General features: G+C 44.7%; 2 protein-coding genes across 3 annotated transcripts in view; both read right to left on the bottom strand.

The window, feature by feature from the left end:
* The window catches only part of LOC135239225 (unconventional myosin-XVIIIb-like), a 53,353-nt gene extending 35,636 nt beyond the window's left edge, over positions 1-17,717 (bottom strand). Inside the window, exons 1-7 of the mRNA XM_064307741.1 lie at positions 17,564-17,717; positions 10,169-10,318; positions 6,665-6,810; positions 5,893-6,537; positions 4,913-4,979; positions 1,402-1,514; positions 370-537 (exon numbers count right to left, since the gene is read on the bottom strand). Of these exons, the coding sequence (XP_064163811.1) occupies positions 370-537; positions 1,402-1,514; positions 4,913-4,979; positions 5,893-6,537; positions 6,665-6,810; positions 10,169-10,205 (1,176 nt within the window). The 5' untranslated portion in view covers positions 10,206-10,318; positions 17,564-17,717. The remainder of the gene's footprint in view (positions 1-369; positions 538-1,401; positions 1,515-4,912; positions 4,980-5,892; positions 6,538-6,664; positions 6,811-10,168; positions 10,319-17,563) is intronic.
* A 1,592-nt stretch (positions 17,718-19,309) lies between these two features.
* grk3 (G protein-coupled receptor kinase 3) overlaps positions 19,310-22,500 on the bottom strand; it is a 63,278-nt gene continuing 60,087 nt past the window's right edge. For both annotated transcript variants that reach the window (XM_064308788.1, XM_064308789.1), the window contains exon 21: positions 19,310-22,500. This exon is cut by the window's right edge and continues 1,350 nt beyond it. The gene's annotated coding sequence lies outside the window, so the exon portion shown is untranslated.

Below are 22,500 nucleotides of genomic sequence, written 5' to 3'. Positions count from 1 at the left end.
CAAAATGTAAGCATGTATGTTGATCTACTTCTGTAAACAGTTAATTACACAATATAATACTTTCCCGACAGTTCTTTCGACACCATCTTAGTTCCCCTCCCATCCTAGCATCCATATGTAATGTAGCTAATTGAGGTTTTATTGATGATGTACCATGATTGTAGGTTGGCATAGTTAACCTACATTCAATGCTTAATGCATAAATACAGCTTTGGAAAAAATAAGAGAGCGCCCCATATTTTTTAAAGAAGAATTAGGGTTACTCCACCAAATATTGATTGTTGAATGCTTCCTAAGTGAAGACATTGTAATGTAAAGTAATGCAGCTCTGGTGGATCTAAGGCTCCATGGAGTCACTGAACACCCCACCTTGCCGTGGGGGCCCTGCGGGGGCCAGAGGGCCAGGAGGTTGGGCCCAGCGTGGGTGAGGGGCAGCTGGGCGTTGGCACGGCTGGTCAGGGTGTGCAGGAGGCTGGACTTGTTCACGCTCACCAGCTCGCTCACGTCTTCACACAGGTCCAACTCCGCCGGGTTCACCTGGGGAGAGCGTAGCGGTGGGGGGGGCAGTGAGGGGAAGGGCAGAGGGTGAGGTGTTTGAGCAAGAGGAGAAGCGTGGAGAGAGATCCTGCCTCTTTGCTCTTGCACTGTAAGTCGCTCTTTAGCAGACGCTAAATGGCCGTGGAGTACAGCAAACACAGTAAGTACAGGATCTCCTTCTTACTGGGGAGGAGATCCTATGCCAGTACTGATCCTGGATCAGTGCTGTTTGAGCTGTTTCTGATCTTACAGGAACTGCTCAGACTGTATTGGTACTGATGTTCTATCAGTCACAGATGTTTTTCAGACTGGACAGATGAATCACAAGCAAAATGGACTGGGATGGACATAGCACTGGGATCAGTTTGCGCCATTCCATGTCTGATTAGAAGTACGTCTGACTACAATGCAAAGTGGGAGCTGCCTGCTGCTGCCATACACTCTGAGTGCACTAACCTGCCTCCAACAAGACCTGGAAGGGATCTAACTGCTGTTCTCACCCCAGCAGTAAGTCAGGTGTTGAAGAGAGAGAGAGGTACCTAGTGAGCAAAAGCTGGAATCTAGACATCTAGAAGGGGGGGAAATCTAGATTGACATTCATGGAGTAGGTTAAGCCCAATACAGGTTTTACCCAGACATAGCCTGGCTACATCCTAGTTGGCGAGAAAACTTTTCAACTAAATGTAGCCGGGTTTTCATCTGAATGCCTAGATGTGACCAACTTTTCACCACAAAAATGTTCACTGGGGAAGCAAAAGTAGACCAGGAAATTAGAGGCTCACAGAGTGTCAGCTGAGCATCATGGGGAGAGGGTTATGACGGGCAACCAAAACCAGGAAAAAGATGTCGGCATAGGAAACGCACCTTCTCTATCTCGTACTCGGTCACGTCATGGACCGACCCGTCTGTTTCCAGTCGAACCCGCGCCCGCCCCTCTGGCAAATCAGGAGTGCCCTCATCTGGCTTCAGCTGTGTGGCTGTGACAAAAACCATTGGAGGTATGGTAATTACCACATGTGAACACAGCTATCGTTTGCTGTTTATGATGGAAATACATTTCAACATGCTGGGAAAGGTCAGCTATCACTAACAATCGAATCCTGCATGCATAAAAAAGCACTTCGGCAACTTTTTCACAAAAACATGAAAGGTAATTTTATATTGGTATTTTATTTTGTCCAGTATTTCTGTTGTGAACAAATGCCTTATGCGTTGGTGGATCAGATATTGGACAATGAGCTTCAAAAAGATTACATTATGGCAATTTGTTTTACCCATGTGCAGCAGCCAAGTATCTTATGTATTTTTACAGTATGGACATTTAATTTCCAAACTAGGAGCGCTCTTCACTCCCAAGGACCTGTGTAGTAACTTTGATATTGGAATTTCTTTGAGTGTAGATTACATGGTTATAGGAAATGCTTTCAACCAAAAATTGAATTAAGAAAATTAAGATTAAGTGTTATTGATTTATTAATTTGTTAATTCATTGATTTATTTTATTTCATTTACTTTTCTAAATAATCAAGTAACATAGACTATACACATACAACCTCTGGAGGCATATTGTCATGGTAAAACCGTATAGTTTACACTAATAAATGACATAAATATAAAAACTCTGGATAGTGACCTGTCCCTTAAAGACAGAATTAGCACAGCACCGGGTTCTTTAGAGGCCAGCCTCTGGCATGTAAACCTTCATTATGCAGCATGCAATTCCAGATTTAGAGTATGAATCGCCAAATGCTGGCTGCAATGGAGCTAAAGGAGACTTTGGGAAAACCTGAAGTGATTTAACAAAGCGGTCAGAAATTGTATACCTAATCACTTTAAGGACAAGAAGACAGGTGGCAAAAAATGCACATGTATCATCTTACCGCAGTGTACAAAACAATGGGCAACCCGCTTAATAACCTCACGGAGGTAGATTCAGTAGATGACTATGGCCAAGCGACATGTAACTTTGCCCTTCATGGCAAACAGCTGTCAGGTTTTAAAGCTCAAGTTAACACCATTCAAGGGCTTAAGCAGATAACAATGTTAATACATTATTACTATTTTGATTTTATTAAGAGTTAAGGCCCTGGAGGGAGGGGTGTTCGGGGGATAACCACCCACTATTATTGCACCCATTATAATTCTCGAATCTGAGAAAACAGAAAAAAAAAAACTTCTGAAATCAACATCACTGACGGAAAACCATTTGATCCACCAATGCATGGATCAAAATAAAATGTAAATAATCCTGACACAAAAAGGTTTTGAATATTGCGATACATTAATAACTCATAAAATGTGTCTCAAACTAGCCCACTGTTTTAATAAGTTATTGAGTGCTGACAGAAAATATTTCATCCTTGTTTCATCCGAAGCATTAGACCTTTCAAAATGTCAGTCCTCTGTCCAGAAAGATTACTGCTACGCCCTGCTGCTTCCTACTCTGTTTAATTGGGATTACAAGTCTGCTTTAACAAAGCATCCACCCTGTGTGTACATGAAACAGGTATCTAAAGTTCCATTTTACTGTTTCTACTTTAGCTTCTGCTTGGTTTCTAATCCTCATCAGCAATGCCAGGCCTCTCTGCTTTTGAGTCTGTGACACGGTTGTTCAAGGCTGAATGGCCACAGACCAACTCCTTTGTGAAGAATCACAAATGACATCATAATTGGCAGCCAACAAGCATTCCACTGCCCTTTTTCTTCTTCATGAATTTAATGCTGTACTAGAAAAGTCTGGCCAGGGCACCACCCCCTTGCTATTTTGTCACTTGGCTAGAAAGCCAGTTGTTCTGTGTCTCTGGCAACTGGTAGTGCTCATTTGGCTCCTGTCTTGTTTTCAGAGAATGCCCAAATAAATCTGCTACTCTTGGCAAGACTTCCAGTATTGGATTAATCACTGCAGGCCTTCCATATGGCTCAATAAAGGGTCTCCCTCTTCTGCCCCTAATAATCAGTCAAAGACAGACTGTAGGTTTATACTCCCAAATGATTTGCATATTGACCAGTGACCAAATATGTTAACAAATGGATGGATGGACAATATCTGCACTCATATCTGCCCTAGTAATTTGGGGATGTGACTATGTAGTTAGTCTTCTTAAAACATGGCTTTCAGCAGAACTGTTTAGTGCTACGCAATGCACCAAAGCAACTGTGATCTCATCCAGAGCAAAAAGCTTATGGCTGACATTCAAATCTGAATAAACAAACTTTTTCCCTGCTGAATTCTGACAAGACACAAGTGTTGAAAATTAGAACTATACGATGTGCTGAAAAGATAAGATTTTACCTTTGATCATATAATGCCCAAATTAAATGCTGAATTAAAAAAATGAAGAAAACACAGCACTGTTAGTTCTAATCTGTTATGAAGGTCATACTAAAATGGCTACCAAAAAAGCTTGTAGCAATCATTTTATGTATATGGAAGATAGGATCACTTCCTTTGTTCAAAGACACAGAGAAGGTCATGTGTGTTTTCATGCAATCTAGATTAGACTATGGAAAGACAACTTCTTATCAGTTGTCACCAGACAAGCATTGCTACTGCAATCCACTTGCAAGAACTTATCAAAGAAAGCATATTACCCACTTCCTCATCACTATAGGGCTCTGGAGTATATAAATACATAGTGCACACACAAATATATAATTAAAATGAAAGGTATTTAGATTAGATTATTTCAAAGTGGCACTCTCCAGAGTCACAGTGTCCTATTTGTTGAAGCTATTGTTGAGGCTATTGAGGCTACATTGTGATTGACAACCTTGTAACTTAGCAGTGATGTAGGAAACGGGGGGACAGGAGGCACATATAGCTATCGATAGATTTTCTGAAGCTGGAATACGCTGTAATGTTTGCCAAAAGTATCGAAGCCAGTGTCTGATTTGGCGGACTTTGTTTCATTTATTTCCAGTATTCCTTCATTCAAAAAGGCGCCACCAAACCAGTACAGAAATGGACCCAGTCCCAACGTTTCATCTGGCACAAAGTATCATATTACTACGTTTGACGCATGTACAGGGTTAAATATGGTTTAATGAAATTGAATACACATGATACTTAAATTCTTGTGCCGTCTTGAGGGTGTCTACTGTTAGCCTATGACTGACTAGGAGATACCTGTATCTCACACACATGCAGAATAATAAACAACAAAGCCAGCTCTTGCAGGTGAGAATGGATGAGGCTAGCATGTGTCTGCATCTTTAATGCCCCTAGCTGGCTCTGGTGGAACCAATGAACTTTTCCACCAACTATAATATTTATTGTGGGCGAGCGGGTGGGGGTAGGGGCTGGGGAGAAAATGTGCTCACTCCTATGTCCCTGCAACTTACTAAAACACAGAGAAACACAGACACTCAGACTCACCGAGAGTGAAGCCATCCTTGTGCACATACCACACGGTCCCGGCCTCATACCACACGTCTCTCACAGGCTGGAGAGGAAAGAGAAGAGCACAGGTCACGACTCCCTCCCGCCATGGTGCCTACGAGGTGGATCCACCTCCTCATCACTTCCCATCTTCCACCGCAGGCCCTTTGAGAAAACCTGGACTAAGCACTTACCGACCCTAAATACAATTAAAGCGTGCCTAACCCTTACTTACCCTAGTCTGAATGTACTTACCATATAAAAAAAACAAAGTTTCACAAATTGTCTCTGCAGTTTTTACTGGGTAATACATGAATGCATAGCTACTGTATCTTATTCTAAAGTTCCAAGCATTTTTGTAGGCTGTTCTGGATAACAGCATCTGCCGAAAGATGCAAAGAAATATTGGAGTGTAATGAAAAGGCTGGGGGAGAAAAGTGGAAAAAATAAGTGGAACAGAGAAAATAGAAGAAAAGGAAAGCTATGAAAAAGATAAGTGGTCAAACAGGACATTCGGATCAAACTCAGGTACTAGATGGCTGCAGTGTCTGCTGTTTTTTCAGTAAGCTGCACGGTTGCTGGTTTCTGTTTTAACCTTAAACATTGAAACCAATTTAGACCCAAGGAACTAGGGGAGGTCAGATAGCTACAATCAACCGATCAAATAAGTGTTGAGTGACAACAAAAAATCACCCTGTAGCTCTCCAGGACCAGGGTTACTGACCTCATACACACACTGAGTTTCCAAAGCCTAAATTAGCTACTGATTGACAGGAAACCACCAAAACCTCTTGGTCCCTCCAGGACTGAAATGTGCTTGTGTATTTGAACGGTATGTGTGTTGTGTGTGTGTTTATATGTGTATATAATCTTAAGCATGTGTGTGTGTACCATATGTCTCCTGTGGTCTCATTAATGTGTGAGCTCTGGGAACAGAAAGGTGCAGTGAAGGATGAGGGCGACTCCATTGGCCCCACCTCATTCTTCTGCTCAGTCACTCTGTAGTCTGCAAGCTGTCCCTCTGGCTCTTGCCTCTGCTCCTTCACCGATTTCTCCTCTTCCTTTTCCTCCTGTTCTACCTGCTTCGCTTTCACCTCCTGCACCTTCGGCGTTTTGGCCACCGGCTTGGCTTTCTCCTCCTGCACCTCCTGCATTTTCGCCACCTGCTTGGCTTTCTCCTCCTGCATTTTGGCCACCTGCTTGGCTTTCTCCTCCTGCACCTCCTGCATTTTGGCCACCTGCTTGGCTTTCTCCTCCTGCACCTCCTGCATTTTGGCCACCTGCTTGGCTTTCTCCTCCTGCACCTCCTGCATTTTGGCCACCTGCTTGGCTTTCTCCTCCTGCACCTCTGGTGTTTCTGCTTCCTGGATGGTGCCGTCCATTTTGTCGGTGGTCTCCTGCCACGAAGGCGGCGTTTGTTCCCGCGACTGCTGATCTTCTGTGCGTTTGCTTTCGGCCCTCTGCAACACTATCTGTCGTTTCTTCTCTGCCAGCGGCATGTGACGACCCTGCTCTCCGTTGACCAATTGCTCGGCCCGCAGGGCCATCTCCGCCTCCAGGATGGGCGGAGTCTCGTCAGGAAGCAGAAACTGCTGGACAAGGTTGTCGCTCAGCTTGCTGGGCTGTGGAACAGCATGTAAAGTGTAGACCAGGTCAGTGAAAGTACACACGTGCACACACACACACACACAGACTCATGCAGACCACACAGTTACCCACAATTCCCAAGCTCCCCTTGCCCTTTCTCACCACTCTCTCCTCTTTGATCTCTGGCTCTTTTTGCCGCTTCTCCTTCTCGGTCTCCCTCACCAGCTGCTTGAGGAAGCCCCCGGGGACCGCAGAGAGGGGTGGGGGTGGCTGAGCAGGTGAAGCAGGCTTCTTCTCCTCCTTGATCTGTACAAAGAAACCCCGGGGGACACAGTAAGACTGACTGACTCAGTCAGTGACACTGACCGAGACGCAGGACAGGTCAGACAGACACAGACCAGAAGTGGGAAGTCCAGCCAGGGGTCAGAAAGTAAAAATCCTGTGTTTCTTCCACTCATGACCTCCTTGTTGAAGAATTGAACTAATTAGCAAATCAAGGTGACTGTAACAAAATACTGAGCAGAACTTTTACTTTCTGAAATTGGATTTTCCACCTTTGACACTGACAGACACACAGAATGCAACACCTTATTATTAAAAACTTCAGCCATGCACACGCAGGTACACAGTTACAAAGCCATGCAAATACATACAAATTCACGCACGTACACATCTACAGATGCTCACACATGCACATGAACACGCACTCATGCGCACGGCGATGTTTGTGTCCACGTTAGGGATGGGTAGCTCTCAGCAACAACGACAGCAGTTTCAGACACACTTTTTTCAGGTCTTAATTGGCAGTCCTCTTTAAGTCAGATGACCCATTTAGCCACTGTGTATGACTGATAGGAGTGTAACTGTGCCCTTGAGGGCTGTTAACCCAGCCTGAGGTCAGTACTGCCCCTCCTGACAGTAACAGCCTCAGCCTCTATTCTCAGCACAGGCAGTGCCTCCCTGTACGTGCCAGAGAGCTGCTGGTCTTGATCTACAGTCACAGCCGGCTGTGCCTCATAGGCAGAGCAACCCAGGGGGTTTCACACAGTGGGGGTTGCACTCATCAGGCATTTTCCATAACCTCACTTTCTGGACGTCAGAACCCAGCTTCTTGCTGTATGAATTGTTTCCTGGGTGCTTATGATTATTGAAATCATTGCTGATATCATTCAGTACTAATGGGTATAAACTAGCTTTCCATCATGCAGTGCTCCACCCACCACTTGGAATTTAGAATGCTAATTCTCCAACCGCTATCACAGGCCGTATGCTAAGTTGTGGCAGTTCTGTATACAGATATACCCTGATAGCTATGCCCAGTGGTCTTTCAGAGTGAATGACCCTGGTGAGATCCTGCTGGGAGAAGTAGCATTTCAAAACCAAGATATGCCCATATTAAATTGGATTATACTTCAATATATAAATATATTATGATAAGTATATTTATCCGCAGTGTCATATATCTCAATATCTGACAATAAATTATATATTTACCAATATGTTGTGAAGTGTTGTAATATCTTGATAATATATTGAAATAAAATAGCGTATTTCCATGTCCAAAACTGTGAGAGGCTCACACCACAGATTTGACAGTCCAAATGGAATTCCTGGATTGGAGAGCTCTCTGTGGTTCACACTCTGACCATTACGACTGTTCTAAATGGGGCTGGGCTGTTAAATGTGGCTTGACTGTCCCCTGTCTGTAAATGGGGTGCTCAGGAGGAGAAGGAGAGAGGTAACAGTGGAGAGGGCTATCCCAATGGAAAGAAGCTTCCAGAACAGTGACTTCCATCCCCTCATAACCTGAATGATATCACAGTATTATTTCTTCCTTCCCCCTGTGTGAGAATGACATGGCGATGGAGGAATCCTACATTCGCTCACTCACCCCGTTAGAGAAGGCACGTCAGACTACAGTCACGGAAGGTCATGGTGTCTGGGGGCTTGTGTGGTTTCCTTTCTGTCATCAGCCAATTTAGGCCTTATAAACAAGGTGCATGGATTCTTTAGCCAGCCAGTTAATTCAATTTAGCAGGTTTTTGTAGTTTACTTTCAGTTAAATCAACAGCCACCGTGGGCCTTGGAAGCAACTTGTATGGACTCTTTAGCCAATCAATGACTTAAATTAATGGAAGTGCTGAAACACACCAAGAACCAGCAGACACTGTGTCTCTCCAGGTTTGGAGTCTCACAGGAGCCCGGGAAACACTTTTGAATGTCCAAACTTTAAGATGTTGAGCGGCAGGGGGAGGGGGGAGGGGGGAGGGGGGGGGTGGGTGGTGGAGGTGTAAATATGGACAGAGTCGACAGGACAGTGGGTCGGGCATTGTGTGGACAAAGTGAATGAGAGTGGAGAATGATGTGGACCGCTGGCGCGGAGTGGACACAAACATTTCCATGAGGGACTTGCCCCTCCCAGAGAATGACAGACATAAAAAGTGATGAAACAAAATGGAGGATGCACACAGACATGCAGACACACAAGTTAGCAAGTGCTTTTTTTCTAAGGAAATGCAGCAACAGCAGTGGGTTTGCCCTGACAGAGATCAGTGTAAGTGATATTGCGTGATATAGTTTCTGTTGACACGCCTTTAAACTGGCCTTCAATCGCACTGTCCAATCACAACTACCAAAAACCAAAGTGGCTTGATGGAGAATTGTGATTGGACTGTTTAGAAACGGTCCACTTACTGTATACTGCCGGCTGAAAATGCACAGGTCACAAAAACTGGGATTTTATTATTTTTGTGGCAACTGACCCCAGTCAAAACCCAAAGCTGAAATATTGTATTTTACGCTAATTCAGTTACATTAAAAGTAACTGTTTTTTCCATAATATGCCAACGCACAATAAGAACACTATAAATGTATGTTGTTCATTCAAAATCGTTTTAATTATAACACTTTTAATTGAAGCAGGATGAAATAATGGGATTGGCGGGATTACATTACCTACAAATAATGTTTTGGCATTTTGATCAGAACTAATTTTTGCTACGCTGGCTAATAATATTTAATAAAAATATAAGCAAATTCTGTTTTAATTTACTCATGTTGAGCAAGCTAGCTAGAGCGTGACTTTTCATTCAAATGAAGCGCTTTCTCTTTGAATCTCGCAATGCAGCCCTTGGCTGTGTACATTTTATGATCAATAAACAACACAGATGTCAGAAGCTGAAAGACAGTTGGCTCCATGAAACTTGAGTAATTATTTTATTGTGGTTCAAGCCTGGGTCAGTAATCCAGCACATTGTACAGTAATATAAAAAAAGACCTTAGAATATCTATTTACAGAATGCCGTGTATTTTTTCCTGCTTCTCGGCTCCTGCATTAACGCGAGTATGAAACCAGAATAATTTAGTGGGGCAAAATAACAGGTAGCTGAAAATTCATAAATGTATTAGTCTCAAATTTAGTGTGTTTTTTTTTTTGCGTTTCAGCAAATGGAGAAGCACTGATGCTGTAGTCGTGCCGTTAGTTTCGACTGGGCCTAGACCCAAGCTTGCATATCGGCGAATACTCAGCCAAGGCTTTTCATGCATGCTGAGATTATGCACTGTGAATCTGACAGTGAAGGGTTTTTCAATCTGCGTCGCATCCAGCTGCGCATTACAAGCGAGAAAACAGGCGGCACATGGCACGACGCCGTTCTGCACCTCCCTTCTGCTCCCACAGCTTTAAGCGCGAGGAGAGCGCCATGGCAACCTGGCGCGAGGGAGGTCAGAGGGTCAAAGTTCAGCTACACGTGATTGTAGGAGGCGAGTGGATGGCGGTGGAGTGAAGCGACACACAGAAGCAGTGACACGCCGGACCTGGAGATGAAGAGAGAGAGATACACAGAGAGGAGAAATGATCGAGTGATGGAGAGGGGCGAGCAGAAAGACAATGTGGTGAGAGGGACACAGAGAGAAAATGGTGCTGCCTATGGTAAGTCAATGAGTGTCAGCCATCTTAAGGGTAGTTCCAAACCATGGGGTGTATAATAAATGTACTCCCAGGTGCACTCAGTCTATTAAATTTGTTTTCCTAATATTGCAATGTACTGTAACTAAGGGGAATACTCATCAGAAATTTATACAAAATTTATAAAAATGCTTTACAACTGTACAGATCATTTTAGTCACTGAGCTACTTAAAGAGCTGAAATACAGTTTATTTCTTCCTGATTTTCTATGATTTTAGATAAACAAAGTAAAATTCTAACATATTACTTATTGCAACATGTAAAAACTTTCAGTAATAAATATTATTTTCAGTGGAAGCCAGCATTGGATACACATCAGACTCATTCTGGTTATGCAGAGGACAGAGGTGAGTCTAACTCAGATAAGTCAACTCACTGTCTTGATCACCAAAATTGTTACATAATAGCAAGTTTCCTGCATCCGCATCACCCCATTGAGACTGGGCATACATTCTCTGCTGCAATATTTTCTCTATGTGAAATTCCTTATGGGAAAATTCTGCTTTTTATTGTTTTCAAAATTACAATTTGACAAATATCAGCAATGTGAACAGCATATAAAAGCCAAACTATCAGGAAAACCTTTTTAGTGCCGCTTTGTACAGAAACCCCCATTTACAAATATAAGACATTTTTAATCATAATATTTCATTTAATATCATCTTTTATAAGAAAATGTCATCATGAGTTCATTCTTCAACAAAATAGAGATAATGAAAAAAAATGCAGTGTTTTCTGTATAAACTTAAATGATACACAATTGAAATACATTTTTGTCTTGATGTCAGCAACAATGATCAAATAACTTTCCTTAAAATGTTTTTAAAAAAATCTGTCTTTTACAGGTAGATAATGATGTGATCACATGAGCAGCACTTTTACAGGAAGGGTTGGGTTTACAGTAACTTCAGCTGTGCTGTTACAGGAGCAGAAGGACACAGCTGCGTTTAACTTCAGGTGTGATGTCACAGGAGGGGCTGGGTTTAAAATTCAGCTGTGCTGTTACAGGAGCAGAAGGACACAGCTGCATTTAACTTCAGGTGTGATGTCACAGGAGGGGCTGGGTTTAAAATTCAGCTGTGCTGTCACAGGAGCAGAAGGACACAGCTGCGTTTAACTTCAGGTGTGATGTCACAGGAGGGGCTGGGTTTAAACTTCAGCTGTGTTGTCTGTTCGCTGCGCTAGTTTCCAAAGTGTGGCAAATCATTTTCAGGGAAACCTTTACGGGAAATCGATCGTTTCCAAGCAGCAACTTGGTCAATTTACAGACATTTTAAAAAGAGTCATAAAAAAGCTTGCACTCATAAAAAGTGTGAAAAGTTTTTTCTTTGTATTCCAAGCTACTTGAAGTCTCAGGGCTGAAACATCTGTGATTATTGCAAATTGATACGGGTTACTTTTTATTTTTCTTATAATTTGAGACAAGTTGCTTGTAGTATGTATGCTGCAAATAGAACATATCAGTCTAGTGCCTTGGCACACAAAAAGAAAATGTTTCAGAGTTATGTTTCAGAGTATACGTAAGGCATTTAAGGCCAGGGCCTCGACTTTGTGCCAGACCATTTGAATAGTTCCCCTGGGTATCCTGCCACATAAAAAACTGATAAAACATGTAAGGTTGAATCCTTTGAAGAAACTTTTTACCTTTGTTGAAGGTTTTATTTTTTCCCCCCACAAAGTTTACTGTAAACATCCAGGGTGAATCCAAATTAAACTTGGTCCACCCCAAAGTAAACATGCCGTTCGGAAGGGCAAACTTTCTTTTTTCTTCCAACACAATTATTCATTAATTAGCCAGAATCCTGAACAGACGAATAGTTTGGGCTTTAAATCCCTGGTATCTGGAGCAAGGTCAAGCTGAGCTAGGGAACAATAAGACATGGAACATGATGCCACATCACTAACTGACACCCTGAGGAGAAGGAGGAAGTGAAACTCTAAAAAAAAAAAAAAAACAGACACCCAGGTCTCTCTGCACCCTCCCTTCCTGCACAGCTCTCCCGAATTACTCATTCAGACCTGGAACGAGGGGTGGGCTGGGAGGGGCACGTTCAAACCCCAAAGGGGGATTACCCCCTACTCATCAGCGCGGCACCCTTTACCAGTTCAGAGTGCACACAAACATTTGTCCTCTGGAGTGTGTGCTTAAACCCGGAAGCTTCTGTTCACCTTGCAGCCCGCTGGCTGACAGGTCATGCTTCACGTGCAGCTGGCGCAGGCAGACTGCGGGCGCGATGCGAGGCGGGGTGATGAGACAGGGACGTCCCCTGCCGGCTGCGACCTTCCTTCCCCCAGGGGTGCCACAGCAGGGGGTCTGCACTCACGGTCCTGCAGAGCCGCAGGGTCCGCTGGTTCCTGTTGTTACTTGTCACTTAATTGATCAATTAAAGCAGCTGATTACACAGCTAACTCGCTTCACCTGGCTTCTTGGGTCTGAATTGTTTGCTGATATCAAGACTAAGGCAAAAAACCGGCGGACCCAGCGGCTGTCCTGGACCAGGAATGAAGATCACTCTGCTGTAGCCAGTAGTTCTCAGCCAGGACCCAATACCTGCAATGTGTGCCAATCAGCATCTCCAGCAAGTTATTTATATTTGTGTCTAATATCCTAAGCACATTAGTAATAGACAGGCTTTCAGCTTTATTGATAGAGTAATTAACTCTTCAGTGGGGCCCGGAACAATTAATTGAACAACTAATTAAACTTAATTGAGACTGCTGCTGCTAATATAGTGAAATGACATCTATTAAAATATATACCGAACAAACAACTCCAGCTTTCCATTAGCACAAACAAGCTGCCAAGTGCACTTCTCTCACACAGAGATTTAATAACAGGTGTTTCATCATGGAGATATAAATGATAGCAGCTCAATCCACCCTGAATAAAGCAGGGCTCGGCTGGAATAAAGAACAGACGGCATCATGTCTGGATGATCAGCTGGGTATGTAGGGGGACGTGAACCCAGACCACCAGGGGCCCTGTGCCGGGTTAATCAGGACATGGCCAGAATGATGGGTCTCCAGGACCAAGGCTGGGGAACGCTGCTTTATACCAAGTTTTTCCAAACTTTCTAAATCTCAAAGCCCCCCTAGTATATCCACTCTGTGGCTCAGGTCCCCTCAGCATAATCAAAGGCTTAACATTTTGACACCATTATCTAACACCCACTACACACAAGGTTGTATGCCATTATATTGTGGATCTATACAAGACATGCAGCCACTGGATGAGTAACTATATACATTTTTTTTTTTACACTTTGGCATTTATCAGATGTACTTATCAAGAGCAATTTATGCAAACCCATTTACATAGGTGAATATTCTACTGAAGCTATTCAGGTACCTTGCTCAAGGGTATAAGGGTAGTGTACCAGCCGAGCCAAGCATCTGCCTAGGTAAGATCTAGTGTAATGAAAGGAAATGACCTCCTGAGCCTGTTGGAGGAACAGGATAAAGGCTCTGGGCATGACATAAACGCAGGGCAGTTGACACTGTCAACAATAAGGGCTTCACACCTTTCTTCCACAAGTCTGGATACCTACGCAAATATAATGACATCACAGAGGGGAAAGGGCCTCTCTGATTGGAAGAAGTCTGTCATGTGATGCATGTGAGACAGCAGGACAGTGACCTGAGAGTGATGTTCTTTAAGGTCTGTGTTTGTTCCTCATCGCGTGTGTGTGTGTGTATGCGTGTTCGAGAACTACTATTGCACCACCGCAGATTGCAAAATCAACCATGAGCGCCATCACCTCTTCTTTGGACCCCACACTCGTGTTTTAGTTGGCACTGAGGATCCACCACACCAGAGCGGCACCAACAGCTTCTGACCAAACAGCCGTGCTGTCAGGCCTCGCTGACAGCGCCCGCACACCCACGAAACACCCGGCCAGCACAAAGCATGAATCACCAGCTCTGTCACAAACGTGTGGCAGCCATCCTGCCTGCCATTCCTCTCTGCCTGCCTCCGAAAGGAGCACCATGGAAGTAAGGTTTATGACTTTACCCTCGACCCTGTGCGAACGGTAAGAAATTAGTAAGATATTTGTGATTGTTTTGTATTTTAGTTATTAAATAAAACCAAACAGTCAATTTATGAATGATTTTAGGACTTGAAATCTGCTACAGGGATATGTGTGAACCTGTTGTATTTATATGATCAAATACAAGAAATCAAATCAACAACCAACCAAACAAACCAACCAACAACCAAATCAAATCAAACAACCAACAACCAAAAAATCACTGAGGCCTTTAGAAAACTGTACTGGCCAAACCATGCCCTACACCATGGATACTCAAACATGGCCCACAAATCCAAATCTGGTCCTGGTTTTCAGATCTCCTTGGTAATTAACAGGACAATTAGTGCTACTGATTGGCTGGACCAGGGGTGCCCAATATGTCAATCATAATCAACCAGTCAATCGCCAAGGCCATGCTGGTAGACCGCGTGACATGACATGACATTGACATGAAATGTGGTCAAACTGCTTCTTCTTCTGAAAACATCGGTACACTAACACACGCATGATATAGCCTAGACACGATTATGCATGGTCAAATAAATGTCCAATATTATATGATAGTAACATGATAACTTTGCCAATGCATTTTATATGGGGCAGAGACACAATATGATGGTGACACAATAAATCTGGTCCATTTTAGGCAGGGAATTTCATTTTCAATATCTGACAGATAGGCCAATGTTGGAAATATAAAGCTGGGATTTTGTCCAGATATGATACTGGTCTAATAATTTCACTTTCATGCCAATACAGGTTTCTATATAATTTGACATACATTTTTATTTGATGGTAAAGAATGCATTTTACATTGTGCAGGGCAATTGTGTGGTGATAAATCTTGTAGAGATTAGTTAGATTTACTTCATAAAATCATAGAGTAGTTGCATGCAATTACGTAGCAATACGTCTTAAGCTGAATCAGTTCCCTCTCCCCCCATACACGGTCAACCCTAGAATCAATATTGCATTGTGCTGGTCATTGAAAGGGTAGATTGCAAGCCAAAAAAAAGTGTAGGCACCCCTGTGCTAGACTGTAATTCCCAGGTAAAGGGAGGATGGGAGACCAGCAGTTCTCAGCTCTCAAAGCCTGTGATTTGAGTAGCAGGGCCATACACCCATCACTCCCAGGATATGGCTGCAGCACAACTCCCTGGCCCAGGGACTCAATGCCTATGGAAGCAGCACAGAGCCAGCGCATGGGCTCAAGACCAGGAGACGTGGGTCCTACTGGGCCACTGAATAAACTCTAGTGCAAATGCACCAACTCGCAGCACTTAATGAGTTCTGCTTCGAGAAGCATCTGCGTTACTGCCTGCATAATGAGGGTTGTTTTACTCGGGTGCATTTATGTCGTTTCCTGAGAAATGTAATCAAGATGTTTGTCTCTAAGCGCTCAAAGCTGGAGAAATTAGTTGCCTTTCACAGATTACAGAAGCTCAGATACAGTAGCTTCCTTCTCAGTGTGAACAAACTCTACCCCAGAAAACAAATCCCTCATTGAAACAAAAAAACAGCAAATCCAACATCTCTGTAGAACTTATCAGCAGAACTGCAGGGGGTTTATGACCTTGGACACAGCTGGTATAACAGTGATGTCACCAGTGATGTCCCAATTTCCTGAGAAAAGGTGACATTTGGAGAAGTGGGGGTGGGGTAACACATCTTGCCTGTTGACAGCACCTCACACACATTTAACTGCAGACAATCGACGATGAATTGGCAGAAAAGTGCGACGGCGCTTGTGCGTGCGGTGATGGTGATTTATACAAGCGCCCTGCTGAATGCACAGCCCTTCCCTCCAGCACACTGAGCAACGCAGTCCTTTTTCAGCAGCTTTTCTGTGACCTGAAAATTCTAAACTTTCACCTCATTTGTAAACCCCCCCACCCCCCCCCCCTCCCCCCAACCCATCATGACACCAGCTCTTTAACACAAAGGACAAGATTCAGTGAATCTTGAATTTCAAAGATGGCTTTTTTCCAATGGTGATAAATAATATAAAAACGAGAGTCTTGTTGACATGTTCATATGCTGAAATATGTTCGGCTAGCATTTGGTAGCCATTTATTATTTACAGTGGAGCCATGTTGATTGGAACGATAAACAAACATCTCTACGATTAAGAAGATCTACGCCGACTATCATTATGATTACAGTACTGGGCAGGTCGGAACTGACTGAAACAAACCTGCCTGTTAAGCAACAGGGCCATAGCGCAATTTCATTAATAACATATGAATATCTGATTTAACAATGACTAACCGGCCTGAACAACAAACATTTGTCCTGCTTTTACTCCACATACGTACAAGCATATAATAATAAGCCTTATAAATCTAACAAAATGATTGTCCCATGTCCTACAGTTGGCTGTATTTGACGTATGTTCAGTAGTGTTCGTTATGCATTATGTGGCACATAATAAGGTGTTACAAAGAGGCAAGAGCCATCTGAGTGCAGCAACCTCCCGTAAAAAGACTTAAATTGGAGAGATGGAACACTTTCAGCTGGATGACCTCATTTCCAACAAAGGAACCCGCGCGCCATTGGCGAGGATCGGGCCGGTGGTGCCGTAGCAACGGGACTCTGCAACCATGCCTTTCCTGGCCCAAATAGGCTGCCCCAACAAAACAAATTACAGTAGCAAACAACCTCCCCCCGCTGCCGCCCCCCATCAATCCACAGATGGGATGGAGGCTGTTGGGCCCTCTCAGATTACAGCTGTCAGCTCTGAGTCAGGCCAGGAACTGGCTGATATCCCCGTCCCAAACCTTCCCCACTGGCCACAATGCTAAAACAAGAGCGCCCAACTATCTGCACACACAGCCTCTGGACAGCTTGGCTCCTCACCTCAGTCCAAAAGTTCCCCTTTCCCCTCTGTCAGGGATCACAACTGACAAAAAAGTAAGGAAATATAAACAGATAAAGGTAGAAGAAAGAGTTGGTGCTATAAATAACCAAACCTACCCACACTTGACGGAAACCTCGTTCCTTTAAAACAGGAGTCAAAATGTAAATGGAAAGACGCAAACACACACACACACAGCTCCTCTTACCTGTGGAGGCAAAAACTCCCAAATAAATGAGTGTATAGGGCTCCTTCTCCTTTTAGATCCTGTTGGGCCAGCAGCACACTCCCTCTCTCATACACACACGCACACAGAGAGAGAAGGACAGGGCAGAAGTCAGAAATAGAGTGACACACACGCACACACACACAGATAAGCAGAGCAGCTGAGTTAACACTAGAGCATGCTATAAATATCCTAAAGAGGAGGGGGGGGGGGGGGGGGTGATGGGGGACACTACCCTGTTTGGGAGCCGTTTAGGAGGGGGAGACGGAGAGAACGGGCAGAGAGAAGAGAGGGGCGACACAAGGGAAAAGAGAGGAATAAACAGACCGGAATGCTTTGGCGATGGGGATCGTACATTGAGGCGCACAACACATCTACTCGGGACTTAATTTACCGAAGGATTTATAGAGCGGGAAAAATAATCTGAAGAGAATGGTGGGGAAAGAGGGAGAAGAGAGGAAGAAGGAGGGGGAGAGGAGGAGGGAGGGGAGGGGGAGAGAGGGAGAGGGAGGGAGAGTGGGGAGGGGTGAGAGAGAGATGGGGAGAGAGGGAGGGAGAGTCGGGAGGGGTGAGAGAGAGATGGGGAGAGAGGAGGGAGAGTGGGAGGGGAGAGGGAGATGGGGAGGAGGGAGAGGGGGTGGGGAGGGGTGAGAGAGAGAGAGATGGGGGAGAGGGGAGGGTGGGAGAGAGAGATGGGGGAGAGAGAGAGAGAGAGGGGGAGTGGGGGAGAGAGAGAGAGAGAGGGGGAGTGGGGAGAGAGGGAGGAGAGTGGGGAGGGGTGAGAGAGAGAGATGGGGGAGAGAGAGAGAGAGAGGGGGAGTGGGGGAGAGAGGAACAGGAATGCTTGCACAGGGCGAGTGAGAGAGCGATGGCGGAGGACTCTGGGCTGAAATGTCGGATTTAGGGGCGAGAGACCGAGCGCAAACACCAGCCATGTCACTCACACACACACACACACAGCCCGCACACTGCTACCCAACCCCTCAGCAGCAGCCCCTCTCCAAACACGCAGGAGCAGCAGGTCTCCAGGGCGCCGCTGTCAGCTGCTGTCCGGCCTTTGAAGGACAAACCCAGCTGGGGAACGGGAGCCAGAGGGCGGGGCCACACCAGACCAGACAGCCAGTCATGGAAAAGGGTGTCAGGTGGGGAGGGGCTAATCTGCAGCTTCAGTGAAGACAGGGACAGACCTGTTAGCAGCAGGGTCCACCAATCTCTGACCAACACAAGCGCAGTATTAGGGAAGTGTATGAGCTTCAGCCTGGACTGGATACTGCTGTATTTCTAACAGCACACAAAGGGTTTATTCAGTGGCAGCCAGTGTATCCACTCAGGCCGATCCTGAAATGAACCGCGTACTCAGTGTATGGGGAGTGGTTGGGGGTGGGACTGACTGGGGGTGGTTTAGAACTGAAAAATGTTCCAGTTCACCAGTCCCCTCATTTAGGCGCGTCTAACTAAACTCCTTTCCCGGGTTTCGTGTTACCGTTTATTGTTTACTTTGCGCCTCACATGTAGAAATACCCAATTTGCAGTGAGATGTGTGATATGGAAATTGGTTTGGATAGGGGTCAGCTAGTGAATGAACAACTTCAAAGTGAGATGGCTATTATGACATCATAATGCTCTTATGATGCGGCTTTGATTCCCTCCAGGCACGGAAACAAGCTGAGGTCATTACCTGGACTCCACCCCCTCCCTCTTCCCAAAACCAGACACCGTAAGACAGGATAACACGAAAAAAGGGCCTTTTTATTTCTGAACTGTTTCTGTTTATATGAGCAGTCCAACACATATGTTCTTAGCTGTTCCAGAAAAAAAAACAAAAAAAAAAAAAACTCATTTAAAATAAAATAAAATTTCAATTAATAACAATAATCATTAATAGAATAATATTACCAATAATCATCATCGTCATCATCACCGTAATATAAACCCACAGACAGTAGTATTTGAGTTGTTTGTGGCACGTCACAAAGAGTTTTTCTGAAGACTGTAAACCGGTAATTCTCTAGCACAGTGCCTTTGGGAAGAATAAACCTCCTGGCGTGAGCGCAAGGCTCTCAGAATGAAGGGGTCTAGCTCCCTGAACAGACAATAAATATGACCGAGGGCAAAGTGATCCTGTAATCAACAGAACAAAATAAGAATGAAGAAACCTCTAACTCGTAGGTACAATATCTAAACGTATGTGCAACATCGGAGCCGGTTCGCCCGAGTTTGAATCCACATCGAAAACTCGAGCCCTCCCCCTGTATCCTTTTTAATCTTTTTTAAATAAACCTAACTCATTTTGTCATTTTAATATACACACATATATATATATATATTTATATGCATATATACGTTTCAGAACGTCTTGCCTTTTTTCCTAATTTATATTTATTGTCCTCATTGAACTCATTTAGCCCTGCAGCTCTGTGAAAAACACGTTCTACCAAAACGAACAGACACGCAAACGATCGAATGAAGCAAACACTGACAAAGTGAATGAGAAGCTACGATTAAAAAGGAAAAAAAATAACCCTGAAACATCTCATTTCTGGATTGCGGGAGGGGACCGCCATCTTTGAGAAACGGGGGGTGGGTGGAAGGGGTCAAAAAAAGTCTCTTTCCCGACGGTCACAGCAGCCAGCTCTCTCCGAGGGGCGGAGTCACGCTAGGCATCAGCGGCGGCCCGAGTCCCAGCTTCCCTCGCCCAATCGTAACGGGCTCAGAATCCCCCCTGCGGGCTCGGGACGGCCCTATCGCTTTCCGAGCCCTCCCGTTTCCTCCAATCAAAACGTACCGATTCCAGGGGCCAGAAACCCTACAGAGACGCTTGCCCTTGTACGCGGACCGGGGGCATTCTGGGAAACACCGGCTGGGAAAGGAGGAGATAAACGCGCGATGCTGATTGGCAGCGAAAACGTGCTGGTGTGTGCGGGCAGCTGGTCCGCAGAAAGACTCTTCCTCCTCTTCTCCTCTCCTGCTTCAAACTTTCCAGTGAACTGACATTTAAGTCAGTCTTCTGCTGGTTCAATAGCAATTTCCTGACAAATTTGGCACATTTAAAAGGCAAGCCATGTTTTGTGTAATAGTCTGTAACACAACCGCAGAAACATTCTGATCAACAATCTTGATTTTTTAAAAATTATTTTTTTTTTTTGTTTTTTTTTTTTTTGTTTGCAAAAGGCCCTTCAGCAAGCGACAGCGACTGAGCCTTTCTCAAAGATGGCCGTTTCTCCCCTTCAAAAGCTAACCTGAATATTCACCCCCATCCCACCTTCCCACCCCCCCATCCCCTCAATCACATGCACATCAAACTGTTCTGAAATGCACGGACAGCCAGAATCCAAAGGACAACATTACTGCATCAACAGAAACCTGAAAATGGAAAATGTCAACCTGTCCATGATTCTCATGTCTTTTCCATCTTAAGGAGGAGGCTTCTCTCCATTTCAACGCTGCCTTTCTTTCCTTGGATAAAACCCAAAATATGACCAAAGAAACAGCAAAAAAGTTTTCAAATAAAAAACATAAATTGTACAAAATAAAGCACAAAAAAATAATCCTAGCCCAAAAAATATTTAATCTCTAGAAATCTGCATTCTGCGTCACATTCATAAAAACGATACAAAAAATTTAAATCATATTGAAAATCAAGCCTTCTAACAAAAATAAGGGTTAAAGTCTCGTCCCCGGTAACCATGTTCCACTCCTGTCTTTTAAGCCAAAGACAGCGTGTCTTTCTGTCTCTCTCTCACAGACACACACTACATACACATTCACAGACACTTACACACCTGTCTGTACAGCCACCCCCCACCTCCAGCCCCCCCATGTTCATCTGCCTGGTCGAATTTCACTGGGTGGAGGAGTGTCTGCGTATTCCTCCTCCTCACGGTTGTGTGTGCGTGTGTGTGTGTGTGTGTGCAGATGAATCAGTGTGTGTGCGCGTGCTACTCCAGCAAGTGTCTACGGCTGCCTGACCCTTCTCTCCCTCTCTTCCCACACACACCTCCCTGATGGGGGGGGGAAAGAAAAGAAAAAAAAAAAAGACAAAAAAGGCAGCCGTCCCACCTGCTTATCACGAGTGAATGAAACCGTACGTCCACCGGACTCACACACACTCTCTCACACACACACACACACACACACACACACACACACACACACTTGGTAATTCAGAGTGGACTGGACGCCCTCGGCCCCAGGTACGCTCGCATGGTGTCCGCTCGTTGGCCGAACCGCAAACGACAAAAAAAAGCTTGAGATCCACCCAGCACCTCCAAACAGGCCAAGACAGAGGGGGGGACAGAGGAGAGAGAAATAAAAAAATAAACACACACACAGACAGGCAAACCGATAATTCCCCATATATACAAACATTATCCAGGAGAGTATACTGTAGATGCACACGAAAAAGGGTTGCTTCTCTTTATGTCTTTTTTGTATTTTTTTTTTCCTTTTTTAAATATATTTATGTACAGTCAAACCGAGGCTTCGCTCTGCTGTCGTCTTTGCGGGGGGAACCCCGTGCGCCCCTTGCTCCGGTCGTCCCGACGGATGCGCGTGCGGGGAAGGGTACAGTCCAGTTCCCCCGGAGGCCTTCCTGAAATTGGGCTCAGAAGCACGGGGGAGAGGTACGGAGCGATGGCAGGTCCGGCTGGGGCTGGGGGCTGGGGGCTGGGGGCTGGGGGCACAGGCCCTTCCGCACTTCTGCGTCGGGACCCTTTTTTTCGCCGGGACTCGGGCCGAACTCCCCGGGGGCGGGGCGGGGCCGGGCTCTGAAGCGTCTCAAGTATAACATTAACATTGGCACTTTTCGCACTTCTATAGGGGGGATGGGGGGTATACAACGTATCCAGCAGCGTTTTCTATCTCTACACTCCATTTTACCAGAAAAAATCAAATAAAAACAAAAGACATTCAAGCCAAAA

Source organism: Anguilla rostrata, chromosome 14 (assembly GCF_018555375.3).
Source record: "Anguilla rostrata isolate EN2019 chromosome 14, ASM1855537v3, whole genome shotgun sequence".
NCBI lineage: Eukaryota > Metazoa > Chordata > Actinopteri > Anguilliformes > Anguillidae > Anguilla > Anguilla rostrata.
Note: the sequence above shows the minus strand (reverse complement) of the source record. Positions and strands in the feature narration are given on the sequence as shown.